We start from the raw sequence: 27,137 nt of genomic DNA on the forward strand, positions 1-27,137 counted from the left end.
GTGAACCCACTATGTGGCACAAAGTATTTAATCAATGGGTGTTTATTTCTTTCCTTCCATTATTATTAAAGTGAAATTGTTGACGCTATAAATTGCTGCTGGAGATATGTACCCAATAGTCATATATGTCAACATTGATTCTTCACACTTTTGGGGGGCAGTTACTATTGACAGGTCAGCATATAATTTATTAAGTCCTAAAATTGTAAACTAACTGAAGGGTGGGATGGGGGAGGGTGAGAACAAAACCTATTGACCAGGCAAGGTTGATGTGAGATGCTCTTTACTAAGGAACCCAATTAATAGGCAGTTGTTTTATACTAGCAGGTTCATTGGATGAGGAGGGCAAAAATAAAACTAATGATGAAATCACAGGAGCATCTACAAACGCTAAGATTTTTCTCAGCGTTCTTTTTCTAATACACTTGTTTTTCCAAGTAGCAGGACATCCAATAAATAAAAAGTTCTAGATAAATAATGAAAATGTACATTTAAGGTAATAGATAACTAACATTTTAATACCCTGAGGTACTGACATGTAAAAAAAGTTACAAAATTAAAATAGACTTTCATAGTTAATATTTACAACTGTAATACACATTTTCATCAAGTTAATTTTCCTAGTCCATTATTTTATTGCCTAATAGTTTACATTTTAATAAAATAGTGACAAATAAACACTAATGATTACTTTGTTAATAATGAAAAAAGAAACTCTTTAGGGCAACTAACCCAACTTCTAGATGTGTTTTTTTTTCTCCCAGCAGTAATCTTGAACAATCAAAATATATATAAATCTAACTTTATAAAAAATTAAACTTGACTAGTATTTTTTTCAGTGCCTACTCTGTGCAAGGGGCAACTCACAGATGGCCAAGCATACAGAGTAGAAAGGGTCACATTGGACTGGGGGTGTCATTCAATATTGGTCAAACAATAATTTTAAATATTAAAAAACTTCCACAATTAAGAATGTCAAGATCCTAATAAATGAAGCATTAATTCCATTTGTTCTAAGTTATTCCATTCTTATATATACACGTATGTCTAAAAGGAATCAGAACCACCTTTGGAAGATTCCAGATTCTGGTGAAAACATGGACTCCTGGAGGTATAGGAAAGGAAAGGCAAAATATTCATACCCAAAATCTCTTTTAGTATATAATGCCCATAAGGCCACTAGGGATAGAAGTCAGTATGAACTGTGAAAACCCAATGATTTTAACATCTATGAAACATCACTGTGGGCAAGGCACTCTCCCAGGCAGGGGGATGCAAAGACAGAGACCCTGCTCTTCAGGAGATTATTTTCTAACAGGGTGAGGGGATGAAAATGTGATACATACACAAATATAATACAAAATGTACACATATAAATACAAATAGAACATAACAGGGGCAAAAGAGAGGGTCAGGAAAAGTACTCTAAAGTTATCCGGGAAGGAGAGAACACCTTCAGCTTGAACTCCAAACTAACCATTAAACATAAGGATTCCCAGGGCAGGCGTGAAGAGGAAGCACATTCCAGAAGGCGAAAAGGTCTTTTGGTAAAGTACAGAATTGGAGAAATAACAGTTGAATTTAAAGAACAGCTAATCCAGTTTGGTTGGAACACATGAAGGGTAATTATGTATCAGGCTAGAAAGGGAGGACCCTAGATGGCTGAAGGGCCAACAAGGGCCCCAACGAGCCCAGGATCACAGGCCCTTTTAGACATCACCCCTACATAGGGTAAAAGTTGTTTTGGTTTCTGCTAGATATTTAATATTTTCTTGTCCTTGACAGTAAGGGCTAACAGTATAAAATGAGAAATCACAATTTCTGGTTGGCTACTTAAGACTTGTGGATTAAAGAATTTTATAACAAGGATGTTTTGCATTTTTTCTTGTGGAAACTTGTGGAAACAGGTGACAACTTTGGCTAAGGAAAGAAATTCATCTTTTTACAGAAGGGAAAACCTGGGGGACAGAAGTATGACAAAACAGATACTACTAAGAATATCCTAGTGGTCTCTCCTATTAGAGGCACTATTTCAATATCACTTTTCCTGAGGACACCTTCTAAAGAAAAAGGTGTAATTTTCTTCAGAAATGAACATTTCATTTTAAATAAAGGCACATACTGAATTAAAAATTAGAGGTATTTGAATGGAAACAAACCTTTTAGCACTCATACAGATTAAAATGGTCAAAAGCTGGTTCCCAATAGCAACCAATTCTAGATATATCATGAAATTCATAAGGATATGGCAGTAAATAAATAAACACATTAACATACAAAAATAATTTTCAGATAAGGTTTAGGAAAAACCTTGTATATTCCAATTCATAACTTTGTCATATTCCTGAATTCTTTGTTTTATGTGAGAAAGCTTATTCTTCAGGTATTCACAACGTTCCTTTTTTTCCAAAAATGTAGGATCCTGTAAGAAAAACATCAAATATTTCATGATTAAATAAACCTTTTTGGCTTCTCTAAGATAAGGAAAGACAAAAGCAAATGTAATCTGGAAAAACATCCTTTAGATTAGTCTACTGTAAATGCCTAACAATATCTACCCAGAACTATCTACAAGTAACCTAGTAACTTTTGAGGTACCTGCCTTTTATGAAAAGGGAGTACAGTCTTAATGGAAAGAAGAGTGAATAAGGGGCAGCTAGATGGTGCAGGGAATAGAACAACAGCTTTGAAGTCAGGAGGACCTGGGTTCAAATCTGGCCTCAAGACACTTAACACTTCCTAAATGTGTGACCTTGGGCAAATCACTTAACCCTAATTGCCTCAGCCACCCCTCAAAAAAAAGAAAGAAAAAAAAAAAGATTGAATTAGGAACAAGAGGATCTGTATCTAAGTCCAGGTTGGACTATTTACTAACTTATCACCCATCTGATTCTCAATTTCTTCATCAATTAAATAAGGATAAGATTATAAAGAGAACTCCATGTAAACTGTAAAGTACTGTATATGTACAAGTTATTATTCTACTTATGCATGAGATTAATTAGTGGAAAGAAAAAGAATGATTCAGAGCACTATATATTTCTATATAAACCATGTTAAGAAAAAACAAAACCAATAAGCAAAGTGGAAAACATCATATTTTAATCTGTACAGAGTTCATCTGTTCTCTCTCTGGAGATGGATAGTATTTTTAATCACAAATCCTTTGGAACTGCAGGACTTTCATTTAGCAAAGAAAGTTTTGAGAATTAGTGTTTCCTCAATTCCCAATTCTTTGCCTCTATGAAACACACACACACACACACACACACACACACACGGATTTTATTCTCATTCTTTGATTTAAGGGACTTCAGATCTCTGATCAAGGGTAATAAATTACTAAACAAAAATGATCCCAAAGGACCAAAGACAGCATGCTACCCAACTCCTTCCAGAGTGGTGATGATTTCAAAGTGCAGAACAAGACATATACTTTTGAATATGACCAATGAGAGATTCTGCTTCACTTGACTATGCATATTTTTAATGAAAGCTTTACTTTTCACTTTTTGTTATTGTTTAATTGGAGGAATTGTGGGAAGAAGAAATAATAAATATTTTTTAAAAGACCAAAAAATGTTATTGAAAATATGTAAATATATACTTCCTGCTTCCCTAAATAATTTGGTTTTAAATCACATACAAATAATTAACATTCCATAAAACAACTGTTTCCCCTAAAAGTCAGGGTACTTGACTATTCAGTAGCAGTTAAATTATAATAGTTAAAATTTACAGATATACTTACATTCTTTTTCTTCTTAAATTCTTGAAGAATTCTGGAAATTCTTTCATGTTCCTAAAAATAGGATTATAAAATTGAATATGGGAATTTCTTTATTAGAATTAAAAACTTTTTTTTTCCTGTAAAGGTTATATAATAAAAGCATTTTCATGACATTCCTTCCTCCAATCATGTAATTATATTAAACAAAAAATGAGAGCACTAGCCCTGAAGTAAGGAGGAGCTGAGTTCAAGTTCTCAGACACTTAACATTTTCCTAGCTGTGTGACTCTACACGTCATTTAAACGTCCACTGCCCGAGAGAAAGAGAAGAGAGAAAACCTTTAGTCTTAAAATTCTTCTAATTTTCTTGCAAAAATTTATTCAAGATACATTTACTACGTGTTGACTGTGATCAGAGTAAAATGTGCTGGGGGTAACTCAGAAGAGAAACTTCCAATCTTTGGGGATTACTGTACTGTTCAGTAATTTTTCAGTCATGTCCGAGTCTTCATATGGGACTTTCTTGGCAAAGATACTGAAGTGATTTTCCATTTCCTTCAACAGTTCATTTTAGGATTAGGATTAGATTAGGAAACGGGCAAACAGATTAGGTGACTTTCCCAGGGTCACAAAAGTAGGAGTGTAAATTTGAACTCGGGAAGATGATTCTTCTAGACGCCAGGTCTGGTGTTCTATCATTGCATCACTTAGCTGCCCTTTTTGGACAGGATATATAATCTAGTGATATGTGATTATCTTCTATTCTATCATATTTAAATTTTTCTTCTGTTAGAATCTGACATGGCAATTTTTTAAAATACAAAGATTATTCATCATCAGTATAGTATGTGCTGTGAATTGTTTCCTAAATAGTGATGAATTTGATATATTACACATATTCTCTGGTGTACAGTTTTGTTAAAATGGCTAACTGGGGGGTGGTGGTGGTGAGGAAGTAGGGTGATTAATGAAGAAATTAGGGGTACTGTCTGTGGCTAAATCCCTTGACAGGACTTTTCTCTGATTAAATATTTCCTTTAGAGAAAGATAGAGACAAATTAGTGTAAAATCTAATCTTCAAAAAAAGCTTATTTGGAGAGGATTTTACTATTTTTTAAAAACATAGCAGACTGGGAAGAATGGGAAATTACTTAAGTATATTTTAATATAAAATAAAAACAAAGTAACTTCTTGCAAAGTGATCATTTCTTCAGAGATGATTTTTCAGTATGATGTCCCTTCTAAGGAATCTTCAGTACTATTTTTTTTTTGGGGGGGGGGTAGAAGGGGGGTGTGAAGCAATTGGGATTAAATGACTTGCCCAGGGTCACACAGCTCATAAGTATTAAGTGACTGAGGCAGGATTTGAACTTAGGCTCTCCTAACTTCACTGTGCTATCTAGCTGTCCCAACTGACTATCTTTAGGATAGATTACACACTTCTGTCTGGCATTTAAAGCTCTTGACAATTAATTGATAATCTCCAACCTGCCTTCTGAGGCCAATTATACATTGCTCCCTCTCATGCCTTCTGTTTGCCAAACTTGGCCCCTCACTCTGTGCCACAGATGGCATTCTATCTGGTTATTTATTTATTTATTTTTTGGCAGGCTATCTGCCATTCTGGGAATGCCTCAGCTGCAGGAACACATCCTTCAAGGTCTTTCCTGATTCCCCCTGGCATTTATGACATCCCACTTCCCCCCATTATTGCATATTTATTTTGCATATATCCTGTTTTTACTGATCTATAAATATGTTATATCCCATAAGCTCCTCTTGAGTACTGGTAATATCTTAAATTTTGAATACAAGCCATGGGAATAAGCCATGTTAGTTTCTTAAAATAGTTATTTCCTTGTGGAAGGATCACTTGTATTCAAAAGACCCTCATGGTAGAAGTCACCAGAGTTTCCACATCTATGATATAGCCTTCAAGGCCCTAGGACCTACTTCTCTCATGAAATCAATATAGGATTTTTGTATGGATAAGATGGATAATCACGGTGCTGCACTGGGATACATAAAACATTAAAGGACTGAAAGGCAGGCTCCCATGGAGTCATTATGGGAGAATATGCCCAAGAAGGACCCAGTAGATGGAGCACTGTGGGGAACCAAGAAGACTCATCTTCCTGAGTTCAAATCTGACCCCAGACACTTCTTAGCTGTATGAACTTGGACAAGTCACTTAATCCTATTTCCCTCAGCTATCTCATCTGTAAAATGAGAAGGAAATGGCAAATCCTTCTAGTATCATTGCCAAGAAAACCCCAACTGGGGTCATGAGTAGGATATGATTGAAACTACTGAACACCACCAATGTTTTTATAGATAAGATTAAGGACTCATTGAAATATTAAGTAGTTAAAAAAAGTAAATGCAATTATTATTTTTTACTTAAGGAGATGATTATACTATAGCCTCTTAGATTTGAATATTTACTTGCTAGACTGTTAAATAACAAAGAATATAACTATTACTGTTCTTTTTTTTTTTTTTTTTTTTGCTGAGGCAATTGGGATTAAGTGACTTGCCCAGGGTCACATAGAAGTGTTAAGTGTCTGAGGCCATATTTGAAGTCAGGTTCTCCTGACTTCAGGGCTGGCGCTCTATCTACTGCGCCACCTAGCTGCCCCTATTTCTGTTCTTGAATAAAAATTCATTTTCCTCCCACTGAACAAAGACAAATCTTGTAATCAAAAACTACCAATTCCTTCAGATTCTTTCTAGTTTGAAGCTGCCCAAAAAGCCTATGAGACTTATGCCTACCTGGGAATGAAAGAGAGCAACCCAGGCCCTGATGTAAAACCCCATTTATGACTGATTTTCTTTTCTTCCTTTAACTTAAAAAACAAAAGACATGAACATTTCCAAAAGAACCAAATAAGAACAAGAAATAGCAGTGTGTGAACTATGCTCTTCTGTTTTATAATTTACTTTTTTAAAAAAAGGATATACTGGACTTAAAAACAAAATTGCCTTGCTTGTCTGTGACCTTCCTTTCAGAAGGAAAACTTCTGAACTTCCATCAGAATTTCCTTTTTTGCTAATCTAACATATATTTTGAAAAAATATTCATTGACTTATTTTTTTTTACTTACAATCACTACCCACTAATTCTCTACCATCTCTCACTGAAGCTGTCTCATATCAATTAAGTCTAGTCATGGTACTATTTAACCATGATTACTATTTCCAACTTCTTTGTCTATGTCTGAGATGAATTCCTCCTTTTTGTACCAGTGAACCTCCTGAACTTGACCCTTTCTTGCATTCCTAATACAGATCGCCTCTTTCTGCTTAACTAGATTCCAGGTCCTATCTAATTTTCTCTTAATGCCTAAACAAAAATTTCTAATCTCTGCACATAATCAGTTTAGGTAAATCCATTCACAATTGGCTGTACGTACATATAAAATCCTAGAGCAATGTAAAGGCTGCCCAGTAGGATTGCATTCAAGACCCTCCACGATGTGGATCAAAACTATTTTCTGAGTAACTCTCTCTGCTCCCTGGAATGCACCCCTCCTTCTCCCAGAATCCCTGATATGCTTCAAGGCTCAGTTTAAATAATACCTCTGGCAGGAGTCCTTTTCTAATCTTCCTCTCTGCTTCTACCTAATTTCATCATTTTGTATCAACTTTGCTATGGGTATGGATTTCTTTTCCTGACAGAATTTAAACTCCTCCACATCAAAGACTAGTTTCCTTTATATCTCTGTCCTTTCCCTATTCCTTCCTAGCCATCAAAGACTAGTTTCCTTTATATCTCTGTCCTTTCCCTATTCCTTCCTAGCCATCAAAGACTAGTTTCCTTTATATCTCTGACCCTTCCCCATTCCTTCCTAGCCTCAGCACAGCACTGGCATAAAGGAAGCACCAAATAAATGCTTGTTGATGGATTAGATTACTTCCTATTCTCTGAATGTACTTTGTCCTCCCTTGATATCTTTGTAAATAGAATTCCCTGTGAGTAGATACTCTCACCCACTGCCCACCCAACTATCTGTATTAACTATAATCTTTAAGGTATCTTAAGATTTTTTTAAGCCTTTTTGCTTCTCATCCACAAATGAGATTTCTTCTATCTTTGAACTCTCACACTACTTAATATCTTTATCTACTTATTCATTTCAGCTTGTCAGCTTGTCAAAGAAACTAGAGTTATATGACTTGCCCAAAGTCACACAACTAGTGTTAAGTGTATGAGTTATTTGAACTCAAATCCTCCCAACTCTAGAGCCAGTTTAGTGCCTTATCTTATATTCTATTAGGATAGTTATAGGAATACAAGTTTTGCTCTCACTACTGGACCATAAACTATATAAAGGTAAGGATCTGTTTATATAGCACAGGATCTAGTAGTGACTTGTAAGAGGCAGGTTTTATTTGAAAGCTTGAATGCTTGAAATTCTTGCAAATTAAGTAGAAAAACAAGTGTGATAATTGATGAAAAAAAATTACAATAGATTTGGCTTTGAGGTTAACTTTGTCACATGACCTTATGATGTAGTTTGAAAACAGATCTTGACCACTTTTTTCCCCTCCCAAATTAAAATGATTTTCTTAAACTTAGAGGACAGAATCAGAAATAGAACACTATAATCATTGATTTCTTTCTTTGGACGATCAAAGGTACTTCTTACCTCTCTGTTTTCTGAGTGATGTGGCAATCTCCTCATCACTGCATCCAACTCATCAAATTTTCTGAGGACTGCTTGGACTTCAGCAGACAGTTCTTTATATTCTGAAAACTGGTCTTTGAACACAGCTTTATAGCGTTCTCGCTCATCATCTGACTGAATCACAGGGTATTTTCTAAAGGAAAAAAAAAACCCACAAATCTGTAAATTGGCACCAAGACAATTAAAAATGGTGGTTTTAGCCTACTCTTTAACAACTACTATTTAAACTTAAACTCAAGGAAAACTTAAACTCAAATTAAAATATAAATCAGTAAAGAAATGATGATGGAAGAAATAAAAACCACAAAATGGAAATTTATTACAATTCTAACATAAGAGGCATTTTCAGAAAATGTACTCACGCTACATAATCTGGCATCACTATGGGTTTAGGAATATGTCCACTTGGGATGTGTCCACTAAGCAGTTCAGGCTTTATTTTTGCTGCTCTCAACTCTTTGAAATTAACTTCTGAGTCTCTTTGTCTCTCATCACTGCTGGGCATTTCATGCTGAAATTAAGATTACAACAATTTTTTTTTTTTAAGACAAAACACTTAAGATAGAATTCGTGCTCAGCAAAAAGAAAGAGGAAGGGGCAAGAGTTCTAATATCTCGTTCATTTAGTAACCAATAGTTCATTTTCATCAGAAAAGAATTCTGAAAATTTTAAATTTAGATTTGTATTAGACTTGAAATTTAGTGAGAGTTCACTATGTCAAACATTTTACTCCCCACAAAATAACTGTATATGGTAGAGATGGGTAGATATCTTCAACAATTTAAGATTTCTGTCCTGACTACCTCTAAAAGGATCTGAGGCAGTTTCAAAGATTAAACATTAAAACAATAGAGAATTACACATCACCAGGTACTTGAGATAAAGTGATTAACTATCTGAGTCCAAACATGTTATTTGCTGCCTAAGTTGAAATGGGCTACCAAAAGGGATGAAATACGTTGATTTAACTTTTGTCTTCTGAGAAAAAGAAATTAACAATATATTAGCTAGTAAATATTTACATAATATGAGAAAATACTGTTGGGATTCTGTAGGTCAACATGATGGCTGTCTTAATATGTTGAAATATAACTGAGGCATGTGACTCTATGAGAAGGTAACATGGTGATTGTTGATGGAGTTAGAATAGGAGTGGGAGAGGGAGACAGAACTCTTCTTCACCCAAAGTAGGCCAATGATGTTGGCTTAGCACTAGTTTCTAAAGAACAGAGTGGGCTTTTCTCCCCAAAAATAAAATTATGTATTCAGAAAAAGGATAAAGATGGATGAAATGATCCAAAATGATTTTGACTAACAGAATCAGTTTTTCTTAAACAAATAAATATAAGTTTATGTCATCCATAATAGGAAATCTCAAGGCACGCTGTAAAAAGTATGCAGAATTCCCTTGTACAGAGATAAAAAATCTCTTAGAAATCTAGCCCTAAGTCCCTGCCTTAATGAGAAGAAAGTTACTGGATCCATCTCTTAACTATGAGAACTTTTACTTAGCCAAATATATCAGGGAACATAAAATGAGAGGGGGGAGAGAGGAAGGAGGAAAGGAGAGGGAGAGGAGAAGAGAGAGGAAGATAGAGGAAAGAAAGGGTAAAAGAGGGGAGAAGGAAAGGGGGAGAGAGAAAGAGAGAGGGGAGGAGAGAGAAATAGAGATTCAGAGTGAGAGCTAGGAGCTACTAACCAAGGGTCAGAACTCATTTAGTGTTATTTGCTCCCTCTTTTCCTTCTAGACTGGTCCCTGTCCTCTGGACAAAATTCTGGACACTGTTAAGTCTAGAAGGTACCTTTTAGAGGCATATTTGAACTATCATTTTCTTCTTCTTCTTCTTTTTTTTTTTTCTGATATTATGTTCTATATTTTCCATCTCTTGTCTGCTTCAAAGGAGGAAGGTGCATTCTCACATTTCTTCTTAGAATTTCACAATGTTCAATTTTGACAGTTCTGTTTATATATGTACTTCCCCACTATTTTTGTTACAATAATTCTTGCCTATATTATTTTTTGCATCTGTTCATTTAAGTTTTTTTTGCTTCCCTGTTCATTATCTTTGTAGAGTGCAGTAATATTCTACTACTTTGGGTATCATTTGTTTAACCATTCTCCAATTATATGGCATTTGCTTTGTTTCTAGTTTTTCTATTAAAAAGTGCTACTTCTATAAATGTCTTCGTGTAAATGAAGCATTTCTTTTTATGATTTACCTCCTTAGAGTAGAAATCCTACCAGGAGGATCTCCAAATTAAGAATAATTGCTATTCATATCATTTTCTTCTTGAATAGCATCATATTCTTGAGCTAGAGCAGGCTTCCAGAATTACTTGAGATAAGCTTTTGACAATTTTCAGTGGAGCTAAGACCATCCTCCATTCTCGAAGAGAATCAAAAGACACCACCGTCAGAGTCAGTTACAGTGTGTCTGATCATGAACGATCAGATCAATATAAGTCGTAATGCTCTGCCACAGGTTGGACATAAATAGTCCCTCTGAACATTTGGGGTGGACTCTATTAATCTTGAATTATCAGTTATCTCTCAAATCAGTCTTATCTAATCTCTAGGTTCTTTCCTCTCCTTAGAAGCAAAAAACAGCTATTCAATCAGCAAATATTTGCTGATCACATAATAATAATAATATTAATAATTTAATGTTTTCTATGTGGCAGAATCACTTTGCTGTAAAACAGTAATAGTAACAGTAATACCTTAGTATTTACAAAATGCTTTGAACATTTTCTCTCACAGTAATATCTATCTTGCAAATGAAGAAACTTAGGTGGAGAGAGCTCAGGCCTCTGTTACTCAGCTAGAAAGAGATGAGGCAGGAATTCAGGTCTTCCTGAATCCAAGTCCAACACTTTAATCAAATACACCATTCCAAGAAGAAATCCGATTAGGACAAGGAAAACAAGAAGATTAAAAAGTAAAATTAGGACTCTGAAAAATATAACTGATGAAAAAGAAACTTCCATCTGAAACCAAAGGGGCTTTTTAATCTCTAGAATAAATGACTCTAGATCCCTAAAAATAAAGATTCTGTCTATCTAAGGTGACTGGACAAAGACAGTGTCCAAGGATCCAAGTGGAAGGGCCAGTAGTTCAGACAGAGAATGATATTAGAGAGCACATAGAAGGAATTCTTAATCTAGACCTTGGTTTTAAATCTTTTGTATTTCAGGGGCAGCTAGGTGATGCGGTAGATAGAGCCCCATCCCTGAAATCTGGAGGACTGAGTTCAAATTTGGTCTCAAATATTTAACACTTTCTGGATTGTGTGACCTTGGGCAAGTCACTTAATGCCAATTGCCTCAGCAAAAAAAAAAAAAAAAAACAACAACCAAAAAACCCATAAACCTCTTCCAATATAATTCATTTCCTTTGTAATCCTATGTATTTTATCTTACTTAAAAACATTTTTTGCCATTGGGTCCATGATGCAAAAAAGTTTTATGAACCCTCACCGCCCTTCCACTCCCTCCCCCACCCCCCCAGCCCCAGTCTAGTAGATATAATTCATAGAAAAAGGAAATGGCAAATCACTCAAGTATTTTTGCCAAGAGAACTTCATGGATAGTATGGTCCACAGAGTCATGAAGAATGAGACAAGGCTGAATGAACAAACAACAAAAGTCTATGTCAAAATAAACGAATCCCTGCAAGCTCATATTGACAACTTATTTCAAGTTGAGTTTATAACCTAAAATTCCTTCATAGTATATTAAGAGTGAGGAGTTAACCTGAGCTAGTACTGGTGCTAGAAAAACAAATGGAAGAGTAGAGGATGCTACTGAAAGTCAGGGATGACTGTAATTCTCATCTGGTCCTGGGGCAAAATATTCTCCCTGTTTTCTCTACACTACATCTTCTAGTAATAAAATTATAATTTTTAAAAAGTTTATTGGGAGCTAGAGAGAAGAAAGGAAGAGAAAAGCTGAGTTCAAACAGCACAGGACTTGACTGGTCAACTGTGTATGAGCCTGGGTTTTCCTATGAATCATACTATATTATTACTTAGTATGCCTTTATCTGGCCAAAGTATTTTATCTATAAAATGAACAAGCTGAAACAGAGCATCTTTAAGCTCTCTTCCAGGTCAAAATTCTATAAACTAATGTACCCAAACAGCCCCATACAGATAGGTGGCTATGTTGACAATTGAATAAAGAGTCTTATTCCATGATTTCTTTGTATACAAAACATGGCTATTTGTTTTAATGTTTTAGATTAATTTTAGCTCATTTCAAAAACTACATGTTGTGACCAGTCAAGAGGTAACACCATGTATTGGATGGCTCAGGACAAAATGCCAAGTTGAGCTCTCAAACTGGTCTACGGGAAGGTGAAGGAAGGGGGAGGCATGAAGTTTGTGGAAAGGGAAAGGGAGACTAGATGCTACGGGGTGGAAACAGTGAAACTGTTGAACTTTACACAGTTAGGAGCCATAAAACAGTGGGAACACCATACCAAACAGAGAATAGGGTGCTCTATAAATTTAAGATGGTGAAGGGAACATCACAGTAGTTAAATCTGGTTTGCTATTCACCAGCAGAGGAAGAACTAATTGTGCCTGAATCCAAGTCAAAGCATACTATTTTTCTCTTCTTTTTTTTTTTCATGTTGTTTTTAGTTTGTTTTCTTTCACAATATGAATAATATACAAATGTTTAACATAATTCCACATGTATAATCTATATAAAATTGCTCATTGTCTTAGGGAAAGGAAAAAAAGAGGGAGAAAATTTGGAAATGAAAATTTTGAAAAATGAATGTTTAAATTATTTTTGCATGCAATCAGAAAAAAACCAAAATATTATTTAAAAAAATCAATGGGGGGCAGCTAGGTGGTACAGTGGATAATATACCAACCCTGAAGTCAGGAGGATCTGAGTTCAAATCTGGCTTCAGACACTTAACACTTCGTAGCTGTGTGACTCTAGACAAATCACTTAACCCCAATTGCCGCAAGGGAAAAAAAATCAATATCTTAAGGGAAGGATCATAGTTAAATTCTCTTTGGATCAGGACTGTGTGCTGATGATTCAGTCAAGAAGCATTTTTAAAGCATCTATATTAGTTGCCAGGCACTGTGAGAAGAGTTAAGAATAAAAAAAGAAAGAAAGAAAGCATTTCTATTCTCCAGAAGCTTACATTTTAAGTGCAGAGACAATATGCAAAAAACTATACCCATATAATATATATAATGCAAATGAAAAATAATCTCAAATTATTAGCAGTGAAGAGGACTCATGAATCTCCACTTTGAGATATCCAAAAGGCAGCTGGGAATGTGAGACTAGACCTCGAGAGAGAATGATGGTATAATCAGATTTGGGATTCATCTATGTAAAGATGACCACTGAATCTATGGGATGATTAGATAGTCACTGAAATGAGACAGTATAGAATAGAGATTCTTAACCTTTATTGTGTCATGGACCCCTCAGATAATCTGGGATAACCTATGGAACTTCTCATAATAATGTTTTTAAGTGCATAGAGACATACAGAGTATTTTAAAAAGAAAAAGGAGTTGATTTTATTGAAATACAGTTATCAAAGTATTTAAAAGCAGCAACACTCTCTCCAGGTTAAGATCCCTAGTGTATCAGAGAGAATGGGGACCTGAAGACAGTCTTAGGAGAAACCCAAAACAAGGAAAGATCTGCTGAAGATCCACCAAAGGAGAGTGAAAGGAAAACAAACAGGAGGAAAACTAGGAAGCAATATGATTAATATCCAGACAGAAGAGACTATCCAAGAGAAAAGGGGTGATCAGCAGTGTCAAAGTTGGCCAAGAGGCCATGGATAAAGGCGGTGAAAAGATGAGTGGATATGGGAATTACCTGGTAATTTTGGAGAGAATAGTTTCATTTGAATGATGAAATCTGAATCCTGACTGTGAGTTTAGAACTAAGAGTAAAGGAAGCAGAAGCAGCAAAGGATTATGACTTCCTTAAAAAGATTACTGGAGGAGGGGAAGAGAGAGAGAGAGAGAAAGAGAGAGAGAGAGAGAGAATGAATATGTATGGTAGCAAGGATGATTAGGTTAAATGAAGAATCAAGGAAGATCCCTGTGCTTATGATTTATTTGTTAAAGTCAGAGCTGACAATCTATTTTGAACACCTAATAGTCTAATTAGTATTTCTGTCTGGTCAGAAGGCTATCCTTTTCCCAAGTAAAAGTAGACTGTAAGGGTACCTGTCTAATTTTTTCTCAAGAAAAGAATTTTGATTCTGCTTAAATACATAGATAAGTACTTCAAAGTTCTAGGCAACGAAGTAGAATTGAACCTACACAATTTTATAAGTATTACTAAATTCATCTGCCTTGAGTATAAAAGAACTCTAGAATAGTCTCACTGGAAAGTCTGATTTTATATAAACCTATATTCTTTTTGATTGGCCCACATAAGACTAACTATTGCAAAATGTAAATAACTCAATAAGTTGGACTATTGATTGGTGTTACATATTGCTACTACTAGTACTAAAGAAGACAGGCTACATTTGTAGAATATATTATTATTACTTTAATCATGTTCTTCTCATCTGAGGTAGTTCAAAAATAGTCTTGGGACAACTGACATTACTCTTCTAGCTTACTATTCTGCAGCCAATTATTTTTATTTAGAGTCTTAAAATTTACAAAGAATTTTCCTCACAGAAACGTAAGTATTTTTATCCCCATTTTATAGATGAGGAAATCAAGGCTGAGCATAGTAAGTTACTCGTCTATGATCACAACCAACTCAGAGAAAAACCCTTGAATCCAAGTCTTAAATTCTAAATTCAGAAATCATTCCATTATTCCATGATGCAAATGTAAAACAATACTCGGTTAAATACAACTATTTAAATTTTAGTACAGTCAACTATAGATTGTCCTGACAATAATTACCTAGTACTAGTACCTAGTACATCATTTATTTTTTCTTTTTTAAAAAATCTGATTTATCAATGTCTCTTATTTTTACATCATTATATTTCTGAGGGAAAAAAATCACCAATTCTTAAAAGTCCCTGAATTGAACCATCTCTAGTGCAAAAGAAAAACAATTATACATGGCTAAAATGTGCGACCACATTTTATGATGTGTACTACTTTCTGTCCTAGAAGCTTCTATACTATGAGAAGTATGATTCATTATCTGTTTCCCATAATATTCATCTTAATGACATTATTTTTCATCCTACTTAATTCCCATATATTAAAACACCTTACCCTATTCCCTTTGAGCACAATGTGTAGAGAATAAATGGTATTAGAAAACTTTAGGGCAATCTTTCTTCCTACTTAAATGTTTGTTATTTCATGGTTTCTTTCTTAAATCATGTCGGCTAGGTGGTGCACAGGTATAGCAACAGACCTAAAGCAGGGGCAGGTCATTTATATTTTCTGTGTCAGTTTCCTTACCTGTAAAATGAGGATAATAATAGCATTTATCCTCCAGGTTGTTTTGAGTTTATAATAAAATGAGATAATAATTGTAAAGTATTTTGCAAACTCAAAAGTGCTATATAAAACACCAGCTATTTAAATTAATTCTCTCGTTGTCGTCTCCATTTAAGGTTGACTCTTAAAATAAAAAAACAAACAAAAAAAATTTTTTTTAAATGTCATTTGTTCTCAGTCACTTAAAACCACCTTCTTCACCATAAAATCTTCCTTTGTTATGGAAAACAATTTAAACAAAACTACCTGATAGACACATTAGTTCATAATACATAACACTATTCTCTTTCTGTTGCTGCTAAATTCTCTGCAATGAGGGAGGGGTGTGTGTGTGTGTATGTGTGTGCATATATATGTGAAGTCAAGTTTTTCAGGTGAATCTGGATCTAGAGATGAAAGGGACCTCAAAGATCTTCTTGCTCATTTCATAGGTAAGGAAACAGGTTTATCAAAGTTAAATGACTTGTCCACAGTCATTACTGGTAGGAAGTAGCAGCTGGGATTCCCACTTGGATCCTGAGATTCCAATCTCACCATTCCAGGTTGCCTTAAACAGGTTTGTCATCTTGTTCATCTGACTTCTTGATCTGATTTTTAATTAAACAAAGTATTCCTTAAAAATAGTCAAAAGAGTCTCTTAAAGGATTATTTTGTGCAGGTTATTTTCCTTGACTTTTGATTTTATTTGCTTGAATTACCTTCCAAATAATTACAAATATATATGTTCTAATTTTCAAGTGTTCCTCATCTGCTATTAATTAGGAAAAGTCAAGTGCAAAATTGAATCTATACATAGACCAGCAAATTAAAATGGCTTCAAGACCTCTCCTGTATTTATGAACTCCAGATTTTGAGATATTAAGGCTTAGAAATGCACACCAAAGAAAATGAACTGATATGAATTACAGATGGTAGGTGTAATACTGTTTTTCTTTACTTTAGCAACTCCCTCATAATACAGTCTTGTCAGCAAATACCAGAATTGAAATATCAGAGGGGCACATTCTAAGTTGAAACAAGCTGCTAAAAGCAAAACACTTAAATTCATGTCCTTCTATTGGCCTTTTTCCTTTTAAAAAGCAAAGGAAGAAACAAGGAGAATGGCCTAGTCTGGATTTTATTCGAAGAAAGAAGAGCTCAGAAATGTACAAATGAAAGAAACTTTTTGAAAAGTTGTTAAATTAGCCAAGTATTTTGCTAAGCATTTTACATACATTACACTCATTTGATCCTTACAACTACTTTGGGAAGCAGGTGCTATATCATTCCCACTTTATAGCCAAGGAAACTAAGGCTGGCAAAGGTTAAGCCATTTGCCTATAATAGTCTTCCTGACTAAAGGCCAAGCACGCTATCTTGGAATTTATAATGAAGATAGATTTATTTTTGATTAGGATTTTGAAAGGAGATCTATGAAAGATAGAATGAAAGGCATGTGTCCAAAGACAGATACAATATGTTGGCATGGATTGGGGAGAACAGTATTAGGAAAAGCTAAACCCAAGAATGAACTGAGGTTTATAAAATGTGCCAACAAGAACAACAATAAAAAGGTGGGGTGGGGGTCAAAAAAAAAAAGTTATATTTGGAGCAACAAGAGCAAGGAAGGGATGAGTTTTCCTGCATGAGAATAGATAGTATAATGGTAACAGAGAAGAGAACTTAATTTCTATTTCATTTTCCTTGATGGGGGAAAAAAAATTCACACTGAATTAAAAAATAGTAGGGGAAATATGATTTTTAAAGGGATGGAAGCCCAAAGCAAGTGGAAAAAATATAAGAAAGTACTTTTTTTTTTTTTTGGTTCAGAGCCATGGAAATCCATAAATTTAGTAAGACTGTTTTCCTTTATTATCCTGTGTATTTTGTGCAATTAAAAGCATTATTCTAAGAAGAAATCTATCCATGAGCCAGCCATGAAATCCATAACAAACAGAAGACGAAGAAAGAAGATCCCTTATCTTAGAAAGCAGACTAGAACACCAGAGATCAAGTCATTGCAGCCAGAGGGAGTGAGAGGCAGAGCCTGAAACCAGATTTCCCTGACACAGGTCTTCATGCAGTGTTTCCTCTCTAAAGAAATAACTAAGTGCAAGGGATAATGTTGTAAAAAAATTACCCTGGCATGGATTCTGTCAATATAAATTTATTATAAAATAAAATAAAATATATATTAAAAAAAAAAAAAGAAATAACTAAAGTTCTCTAAGTGAGTTTAAGTTTCATGAATAAGAGATATTCTATTGTTTGCTTTCCCAATGAGAGGTAGAGAGAGAGAATTTGGTGGGGGGTTTTTGTGAGGTAATCAGGATTAAGTGACTTGTCCAGGGTCATATAGCTAGTCAGTGTCAAGTGTCTGAGACTGGATTTGAACTCAGGTCCTCCTGACTCAAGGGCCAATGTGCCCATCCACTGTGCTACTTAGCTGCCCCACATAAGAATTTAGAATTTAAAAAAGTGTTTTTTGTTTTTGCTGAGACAATTGGGGTTAAGTGACTTGCCCAGAGTCACATAGTTAGTAAGTGTCTGAGGCCAGATTTGAATTCAGGTCCTCCTGATTTCAGGGCCAGTACTCTCTCCACTACACCATGCTGCCCTCAAAATAAATGTTAAAAAAAAAAAATTAAAAGTGAGTTTAAGTTTCCAGACCTAACTGAATCTCCTGGTACCACAAGAACTTATAAGAAAGAAAGAATAAACAAGCATTTATTAAGAAAGAAGGAAAGGTGTTTATTAGGTTCCCATTTATTAGGTACCTACCAGGTACTGTTCTAAACCTTTTATCAATAATATTTGCTTTAGCAGAGGTGATTCTAGAAACACTACCAGTTATGTTTAAGGAATTATGAAGACTAGAAGAAGTGTTATCAGACTAGAAATGGCCCAGTCCTAGTTTTAAGAATGGGGAAAAGGAAGATCTTGGAATCTAAGGGAAAAATCATAGATTATTAAAGAAATGATTTGAAAATTTATATAAGAGAATGCAGGGATGGACAGAAAAAGAAAGAAAGTCTCTGAATTTTTAGATTGGGAACATGCTTTGGCGGGGGAGGAGGTGTAAGGGGCTGGAATGTCATGGTGATTTCAATAAGATTTTTGATTGAACTTGATTTCAACAAGGCATCTGATAGTCAAATGATACTACTCTAGCCACTTTCATAATAGCAAAATTTTCTTAAGCACATAAAGAATATAGGTAACACTTTTTTACATTTTAATTCAATTAGACATAAATTGATTCACTTTTAAAGCATGAGCTGAAGTTAGTTCATTTTTGCATTTTAAAAAATGTTGAGAATCTGTGTTATTGAAAGAATTGAGAATATAGAAGACTTTGGAATTATCACACATAATTTGTAAAAAGAAAATATTGTAGAGTTCCCTCTACTTTTGACATGAATTAAAATTCATGGAAATAAAAATTATTAACTATTCTTACCATTGTTCTTTTAGATGTAATACAGGGTTCATTTACCTGAAAAGAAAAAAGCAAAAATAAATTTCCAAAATAATGTGAAGACATTCTCTAAAATATTTATTCAGGGTTTAAATTCCAATTATCTAGTTCAGTAGAGTCAAATTCAAATAGAAATGGATGTCCATGGCTGCACATTGACTTAGAAAATTACAAATTAACATTACCTATGATATATTACATTTTTTATTTATTTTTTTAATTATTTCCCAATTACACTTTAATTTGTCTATGGGCTAGGAGGGATAAGGGGTAGCTGTTTTGGATTTGATATTCTGATCTAGTTTATGAATGCTGTTAACTATAAATTTTAAAAAGACATCTATTAGGTATTTATTACATGCTAAGTCCTGGGGCACTGATATAAAAGCAAAGATAGTCCCTGTCAAGAAACTCAAAAGGGGAAGGGAAGCCAGGCTCTTTGGCTTGGAAAGATATAGTGAGAAGGGCCATGGAGAAGTAGACTGATACACTCCATTCAGGAAAAAGAATATACCGGATGTGATCATGGTTTCATTCATAACTGGAAAAGGAGTAGTGGTCAGCAGCAGTGAAATTGTGGCAGAGATAGTTTGAGGCAAGGAAATGAAGTCAAGTACAATGGGTGATTTTTTTTCTAAAATGCTGGTTAGGGAGATGCAGTCAGGGGATAAGCAAGGACCCAGGGCAAAAGTTTTTATTAGACTGTAAACAGGGCCTATGTCCTGAGAGAAAATTTGGAACCCCATTTTTGAAAAATTAATGTTCAAAATTATCTTTACATGTAACTGGGGAAAAATAAAATACCACTTTATTATTATTATTTTTAATTTTTTTATTTTTTTTAGTAGTTCATTTGTTTATTCCCAATTACAATCCCCACCAAATATATGGTCTTATGTAATATTACTGTGAGTTTCTAACACACAGCTCAGTTTCAATACCACTTTAAAAACAATTAAAAATAGATTTTTAACTGTTTCCATAACTCCTAAGATATTGCTCTTTACCTAGTAAAGTGTGCTTATTTTTAAAACATTTGCTGGAATTCTGAATAAATGAATTAGGTTACTTATTTTACTGTTAGGCATTTACTTCATCCCTGCTGAGAAGAAAGTGGGTAGTATGAGGAGGAGGAAAAGGGAGGTGCCACTATAATGTCTGTCCTCTGAATCATTGTATCTGTCTGACGTTTAAAGAGAAAATGAACAGTCAAATGATACTTAACTGAGACTGCTAACCAAACTGACTATATGTCCTCTGAGATTCTTTTAGGCTATACATCTATGATTCTATGGTTTTCTCTTTGATTTATAAAAATCAAATAAATTCTTAGGAGAACAATGATATCCAATTTCTATCCTAAGATTTGAAAATGGGACAGCTAGATGGTACAGTGGACAGGGCACCACCCCTGAAGTCAGGAGGACCTGAGTTCAAATCTGGTCTCAGACATTTATTATTCCCTAGCTATGTGACCTTGGGCAAATAACTTAATCCCAACTGCCTCAGGAAAAAAAAATTGAAAACACAACTTTCTGGCTACTTTAGGAAATAATTTATTTTGAAGAATTCAGCTGAATTGAAAGTTGGAGATACTGACAGGAAGAGCTGAACTGAAGTTTGTTTGTTTAAATAAAGACTTAACTATAGACGTCATATTATTATTGGCTTATATTATCACAAATAATTAGTATGTCTAAATTGTACAAAAAGTCAACAGAGGGAGGAAAAAAAGCTTCAGATCATTCCTTACATACTCAAACAAAATGTCATAACTTGGCTAATTCTAAGGGTCCTTAGGACAGTGAAACCTGCTCTTTACCAGTGTCTTGACACATGGATTACAATTCAGCTTCTACTATCAACCACTAGTGTAACCTTGGGCAAGACCCTTCTCTTTGTGTTTCTATTTCCTTCCTTACAAAATGAAGAGTTTAGATTAGATTTTATCCTCCAACTTGGCGAGTTAATATAAAGAATAAAGTGAACAATGCCTTTTTGGGAGAAAGCACAAAGTGGGTTCAAGCCTTAGTAGGAGCTAGAATACTAAGCCCTGAAATTAGTACCAATAACTTAAGCAGAACACCTGGAAAAGAAAATGTACTCAGATTCCTCATGTTATACAAAGTGATTATTTTCAAATTATTCAAATTTTTTTAGATGAAGTTGCCCATCAAATTAAGATGACTATACCAGTGTGGGTTAATAATAATAACATAATAGGTGTCAATTTTCAGGTGTAGTGTTAGCTCTCGCCATACTATATTTTTTGCAATTTTATCAAATTGTGTTACACATCTTGGTATTTGCAATTCTGATTGAAATGAAGATAAATACTGACTCACTGGTACAGGAAATTCCAATAAACATACTTCCTTAGAGGAAGAAAGAAAAACGGCAAGTTTTTTCAGTTTAAAATAGTTTATAAAAGTGTCCCTTAATTTTTTTACTGCGGTTCATTTAAAGTAATTTCAACAAAGTGTTTTTGCTATATGTTATTTGTTTTCAAAATTTAAAAAAAAAAAAGGGCTCCCAGAGGGCCCTATTAGATATTTTCATAATGTCTTGATAAATGAAAGCAGTGAGTAGTTAAAAAAAATGCTCCATCACATTTCTAAGAAATTTTAGATGCAGCAGCCACAGTATTATTTCAATAACTACACTGTTTCATGGAATCTCAATTATCCAATAACTTAGCAAACTAGAAGTGACAAATAGTATATCTACATAATTTAACTCAATGAAAAATTTTCTTAATGAGTCAGTTATCAGTATTCCCTTAAGAATGTATTTGATTTTAATAATTCAAAAATAAAATCATAGGTTTAAACCTGGAAGGATCTTCAAAAATTATATAATTTATATAGTTAACAACCCCATACTCACCTGAAATAAAGATAAGCATGATACAGAGGATAAACAATACACTAAGAACTGCTGCTCACTTTCACAGTGGTACAATGTTCAAATACAAGAATGGACTAAAAGAGTGCCGTGCCATATAAGTAACAAAGAGAAAGAATTTCTATACTCTGGAACACATTTTTTTTTGCGGATTAACAGATTTATTCCTTTTGCCCTGTGGGACAATATGGAACTAAGAAGTGGATGCCTTGGTATAGGAATATTTAGTGATAACTGTCAACACAAAAGGCAATAAATAACAGATTAAGACTTTCAGGTTCATCTGACAACAGTTTTATTACTTACCCTTTGCTGCTCCATATACTCTCTGTGCCTTCTTGCTGCTTCATGTCTCCATAACTTTAGGCAAACTATAGCACTAATGAGATAAACAATCATTGTGACGAACAAAAATATCATTGCCGCTATTTGTCCTCCTTCTACTCGGCAAAATGATGCATTTATTGGTGTATTAAATAAAGGGTAATAGCAGAGTCCACCCCGGTTGGTATCATTTACATAGATTATGGCTGCAGACATGTACAAAATGAAGAGGGCAATATTAATTCCAAACTCAGTTAAAGGCCACCAACTAGAGTCCAAAAGAATGGTCCGATAGTACATGGACATACCAAGAACTAGAACAATAATGGTTGTAATCCAAGCTAGCCCAGCAACAACAAGGATGAAAGGGGTTTTGGGGCCATTGTAGTAGTAGCCTCCATACATGCTGCCCAGGCCACCTGTGCCCATACCATATGGCGGTGAATATCCAAACAGGTTATACCATTCATTGTCCTTATGTATATAGGCTGTGACACAAGCAAAGACACCTGCCCCTAAGAGCAGTTCCACAACACCAAGGATTCTCAGTAGTCCTGCCCATGACTTCATGTAGGAGTATCTCTGGTTGTACTCTTCCACCTTTTCACTGTAAGTTAGGGCTGTTTGTGTGTGCCGTCCTAGGGATCCATAGGAATCCTGAGGGAGAAATGCTTCTGTTTCTTTCCGCGAACTGTAAGTTCCACCAGACTCTCTGTATGGATCTTTATGGTCACTGGGGTAATTTGATCTTCCTGGTGAGGCTGGCGGGGAACATTCAACACCATCAGAAATATATCTAATGTCAGACACAGGCCTGTCCCATTCTGGGTCACTCCTTTTCCCTTTGAAAAAATTCTTCCAAGAATCTGGAACAAACCTCCTTACAGGTTTGATATTTGGAGCTAGAACTGGTTCTTCTGTGTCACTTGAATTAAAGTCTGGGCCAAATGGTGGCTGTAAAGGGAGAGGTGGAGGTGGCAAAGGATCTGCACTCACAGCTAATTCACTGTCTCTAAGACTCTGAAGTGTCCTCATTGTATCATCTTGATAGGAGTCTACTGGAACATCATCATAAATCCTGCCTGGGTTCCTAGATCTTCTCTCAGACACCATGCCATTTGACGACATCTGTGATTCTTACACCTATTTCAGAAAATTAAAGTCACATATTATGCATAGTCATATTCTCCTTCAGTTTATCTCTTCCAAAGATCTTTTTCTGTTTGATATTGTGAGGATCAAAAATTGAAATGTCTCATTATCAGAATTTAAGGCTTGGCAATTTTATGAAACAGAGATAGCTTGAGATGCAAATTTATTCCCCAAATTTTAAAATCAGTCCTAAATTTCAAAATATAATTTCAAATATTTGCATTTGTGATCTCTATAAAACAATTTCAAAAATTTAGGCATTACTGTAAAACAAAATAAAACCAAAAAAACCAAACCTATCTCAGATGACCCTTAAATACTATTTTAAAAAGAATCTACAGAAAAACTTATGTTCTCAGATGTTGAAGTAAAATATAGAAGTTATGATTATATCTGTAATTTGATAAGTCAGGAAACAATACTCTTTTCAGTTATCTCACATTTCCTTCATACCAAATTGGGAGACTATTCATAGTGCAAGAAATCAATTTGTCTTAAACAGGAAAGCTAATTAGGGGATCTCCCTAGCTTGATAAAATCACAAGTTTATTAAAAAAAGGTAACTCAGCATAACTGTTCAGCATAAAATAACAAAGATAAATAATTGACACTTCAGATTTTCAAAAGTGACAAATCAACTCAGACTAAAAAAAAAAAGGTAACAAAAACCACAAAAAAGCACATCAATCAAAAATTACACAATTTAAAAAACATAAACTTTGCTCCCTATTCTGAAGGTTACAATAATAGGGCTGTGTTTAACCAGGAAAAGGGAGTACCACCTACAAAATACATTACTTTCATAACAGCTTTTGTATGATCTTCCAAGAGTTGCCTTTTAACCCTCTATGTAAGCCTAGAGAAAAAATATTTCAGGAATCAACTGATAGAACTCATAAAATCAGCATTTAAGTTCTCTTATAGTAAATTTCTTAATTGAAATTAATCACCTGGATTCATTCAGGAGAAAATAGTTTGCCAAATATCAGTTTTTTCCCCTCTCAAATATTAGCAAATTATTTTTGAATGCATAAAACACTAATTGCTTCACTAAATACCGTGCAATTCACAAAGTTTAAATGAAGGCTCGTAGAGCTTAAAAAATTTAGACTCTTAAAGGGGTCCAAATGGGTCAATGATTCATTATTTGCTTTTAGGCTGTCCCTAAACCAACCCACTTTCACCTGTGCATCTATCTGGTCTTCCCCAGCAATTCTTGCTGAGAAGTCCTATTAGAATTAATATAAAAAGTAGTGGAGCTAGAAGAATTGAGATATTATCTGGTTCAGCCCCCTCATCTTAGGGAGAGGGGGAAAAATCGACCCAAAATGAGAAGGCACACGTTTTAAATCACTGGGATTTGGAGTACAGTGGAACAATATGAATTAAACGATTTATCTGGATATTTTCATTGTAATTGCAAGTGGAGACTCGAATTAATTTCTTAAATATGCATGTATCCTATAAACTTCCTAAGGGCTCTAAATAAATGATACAATGATTCCATTGGAGTTTGGTTCAGGAATTATTCTAGTGTTCCAGTTGAACAGTTTTTAAATTTTGATTCAAGCTTGCAGTTCAATTCAGTGTTTTTAAAAACAGGTTCACCATCCAAAAGCAACAGGCTTGGTATTGTTTTTTGTTTTGGTTCTGCATGCGTTCACAGTCTCTAAAAGTGAAATCTGTTTAAGTGTAATAATGATGGGTTAGTGTATTATCTCTTGCTATTCTCCCATGAAATACCACCTCCTTCCTCCAAAATAGCAAAGAAAGATCCACAGATTTCAGTTTAAAACAGTCAGGTCCATGCGAAACGCCTCAGATTTTTCAGTATTTCAATGTTCAAGGACAACATACTTTGTAGTTTCTGGTCTCAAAAAAAATCACCGTTGTAAGGCCAGAAAGGACCTTCCTCAGAAGTATCTAATCCAGTGATTGGAGGACATCCAGGGGTCTGTTAGGTCAAAACTATTTTCGTAATAATATAAATTGTTTTAATTCTTAAATATCGATAGGATAATCCACAAAGACAAAAGCACTCGGAGACTTGTGGAGTAGTTCCGAAGCCAAAAACGTCCCAACCACCTCTTTTTTATGGATGAGGGACTCGAATCCCATAGACTTGCCTAAGGTCACACAGTTTAGCAAAGAATTCGCGCCCAAGAGTCCTAAGCCTTCCACTGGGGGCTCTTTCCAATACATCATGTGGACGCAATGACAAAAGTGACCCTGAAAGTTTAGAAATGGTCAGCATTCTTAGGCAGGTGTGTCCTAAAGGGAATCTCATTTCTGAGCCCCTGCAATCCGCCCTGAACCCCTCGGGCCTTCGTCCGAGGTCGGGGGATGGTGGCTCTGGGGAGTTCACCGGGCTTTTAAGCAAACCTGGGGGTTTTCGTTTACTTGAAAGTAACTTTTAACTGTGTCGGGGCCGGGTTTCCCAACCCAAGAGACAGCGCAGCTCCGGTGGTCCCTAGCTCGTGAGTGGGGAGTCCCAAGGAACAGCGTGGGGGCCTGCCCGAATCCTGCCGCTGGTTGCCCAGGACGGGAGCGCTCCGGGTCCTGCCTAGTCCTTTTCAGGATGGGTGCGCCCGGTGCCCGCCCTCGCCCCCGCAACAAGTCTGCTCCCTTTCTAGGAGACTGGCTGAGTGCCTCGGGAAGTCGCCAACAATCCCTTCTCTCCCAGCCCGCCTTCACCCAGGGACCCCCGCTTCGCTCCGAACAGGCTTCCTCACTTACCGGCAGGCAGCTCCGCGGCTCCCGGAGCAGCTGGCTGCAACGCAGCGGGGGGTGGGGTGGGGGAGTGGAGAACGCCAGTCCCGGTCCTGGGGCCAGGCCCGCCCAGCGCGCCCACCTGGCCCCCCAGCCCAGCACGCGCACCTGGCCGCCCCGCCCACGCGTCCCTCTCGCTCGGCCTCTTCAGGGTCACGTGGGCGACCAGTTTCGCCTTCCCCCTACTAAGAAACTCACCTGTGCCTCGGAGGGGGAAAAACCAGAAACTCGGAGCTGGGCTCCGGGGGCGGAGCCAGGAAACTGGCGTCCCTGGCCGCTGGGCCGGAAGTGCCTGGAGCAGGTTGGGGTCTTGCTCCACTCCTAGTTAATCGAGCCTCGGGCCCCCTACCTCCTCCTTGCCTTGGCGTTCGGGAAATAGGGGGCAGCTGGGAAGTCCCAAACGCAGACGCAGGGGAAAGGTGTCCCGTAGGTGGTCCAGGGAACATCAAAAAGGCAGAACATCCCCCGTTCTACCCCTCCCCCGCGGAAACTACCCAAGGCAGGCCACAAAGCCCAGGATTAGGAGTGGCCGCCCGAGCCACAAGGCTGGGCTCCTTTCCCTCACGTTTTTCCGTCTCTTTTTAAGAATGGGAAAATTTCACATTGTCCACAAAGAAATACATGAATAGTCAGTGCCAGGGAAA

The 27,137-nt window shown here is 35.9% G+C and overlaps 1 protein-coding gene across 1 annotated transcript; it reads right to left on the bottom strand.

Moving 5' to 3' along the window:
• Positions 1-266: 266 nt before the first annotated feature.
• Positions 267-23,711, bottom strand: MARVELD2 (MARVEL domain containing 2). The gene is made up of 6 exons (XM_051992606.1): positions 22,555-23,711; positions 19,327-19,362; positions 8,781-8,929; positions 8,380-8,551; positions 3,752-3,802; positions 267-2,422 (listed from the first exon to the last, which is right to left on the bottom strand). The coding sequence occupies exons 1-6, from the start codon at positions 23,698-23,700 to the stop codon at positions 2,300-2,302; spliced, it is 1,677 nt and encodes a 558-aa protein (XP_051848566.1). The 5' UTR covers positions 23,701-23,711; the 3' UTR covers positions 267-2,299.
• Between the last annotated feature and the right edge of the window lie 3,426 nt (positions 23,712-27,137).

Source organism: Antechinus flavipes, chromosome 1, assembly GCF_016432865.1.
Source record: "Antechinus flavipes isolate AdamAnt ecotype Samford, QLD, Australia chromosome 1, AdamAnt_v2, whole genome shotgun sequence".
NCBI lineage: Eukaryota > Metazoa > Chordata > Mammalia > Dasyuromorphia > Dasyuridae > Antechinus > Antechinus flavipes.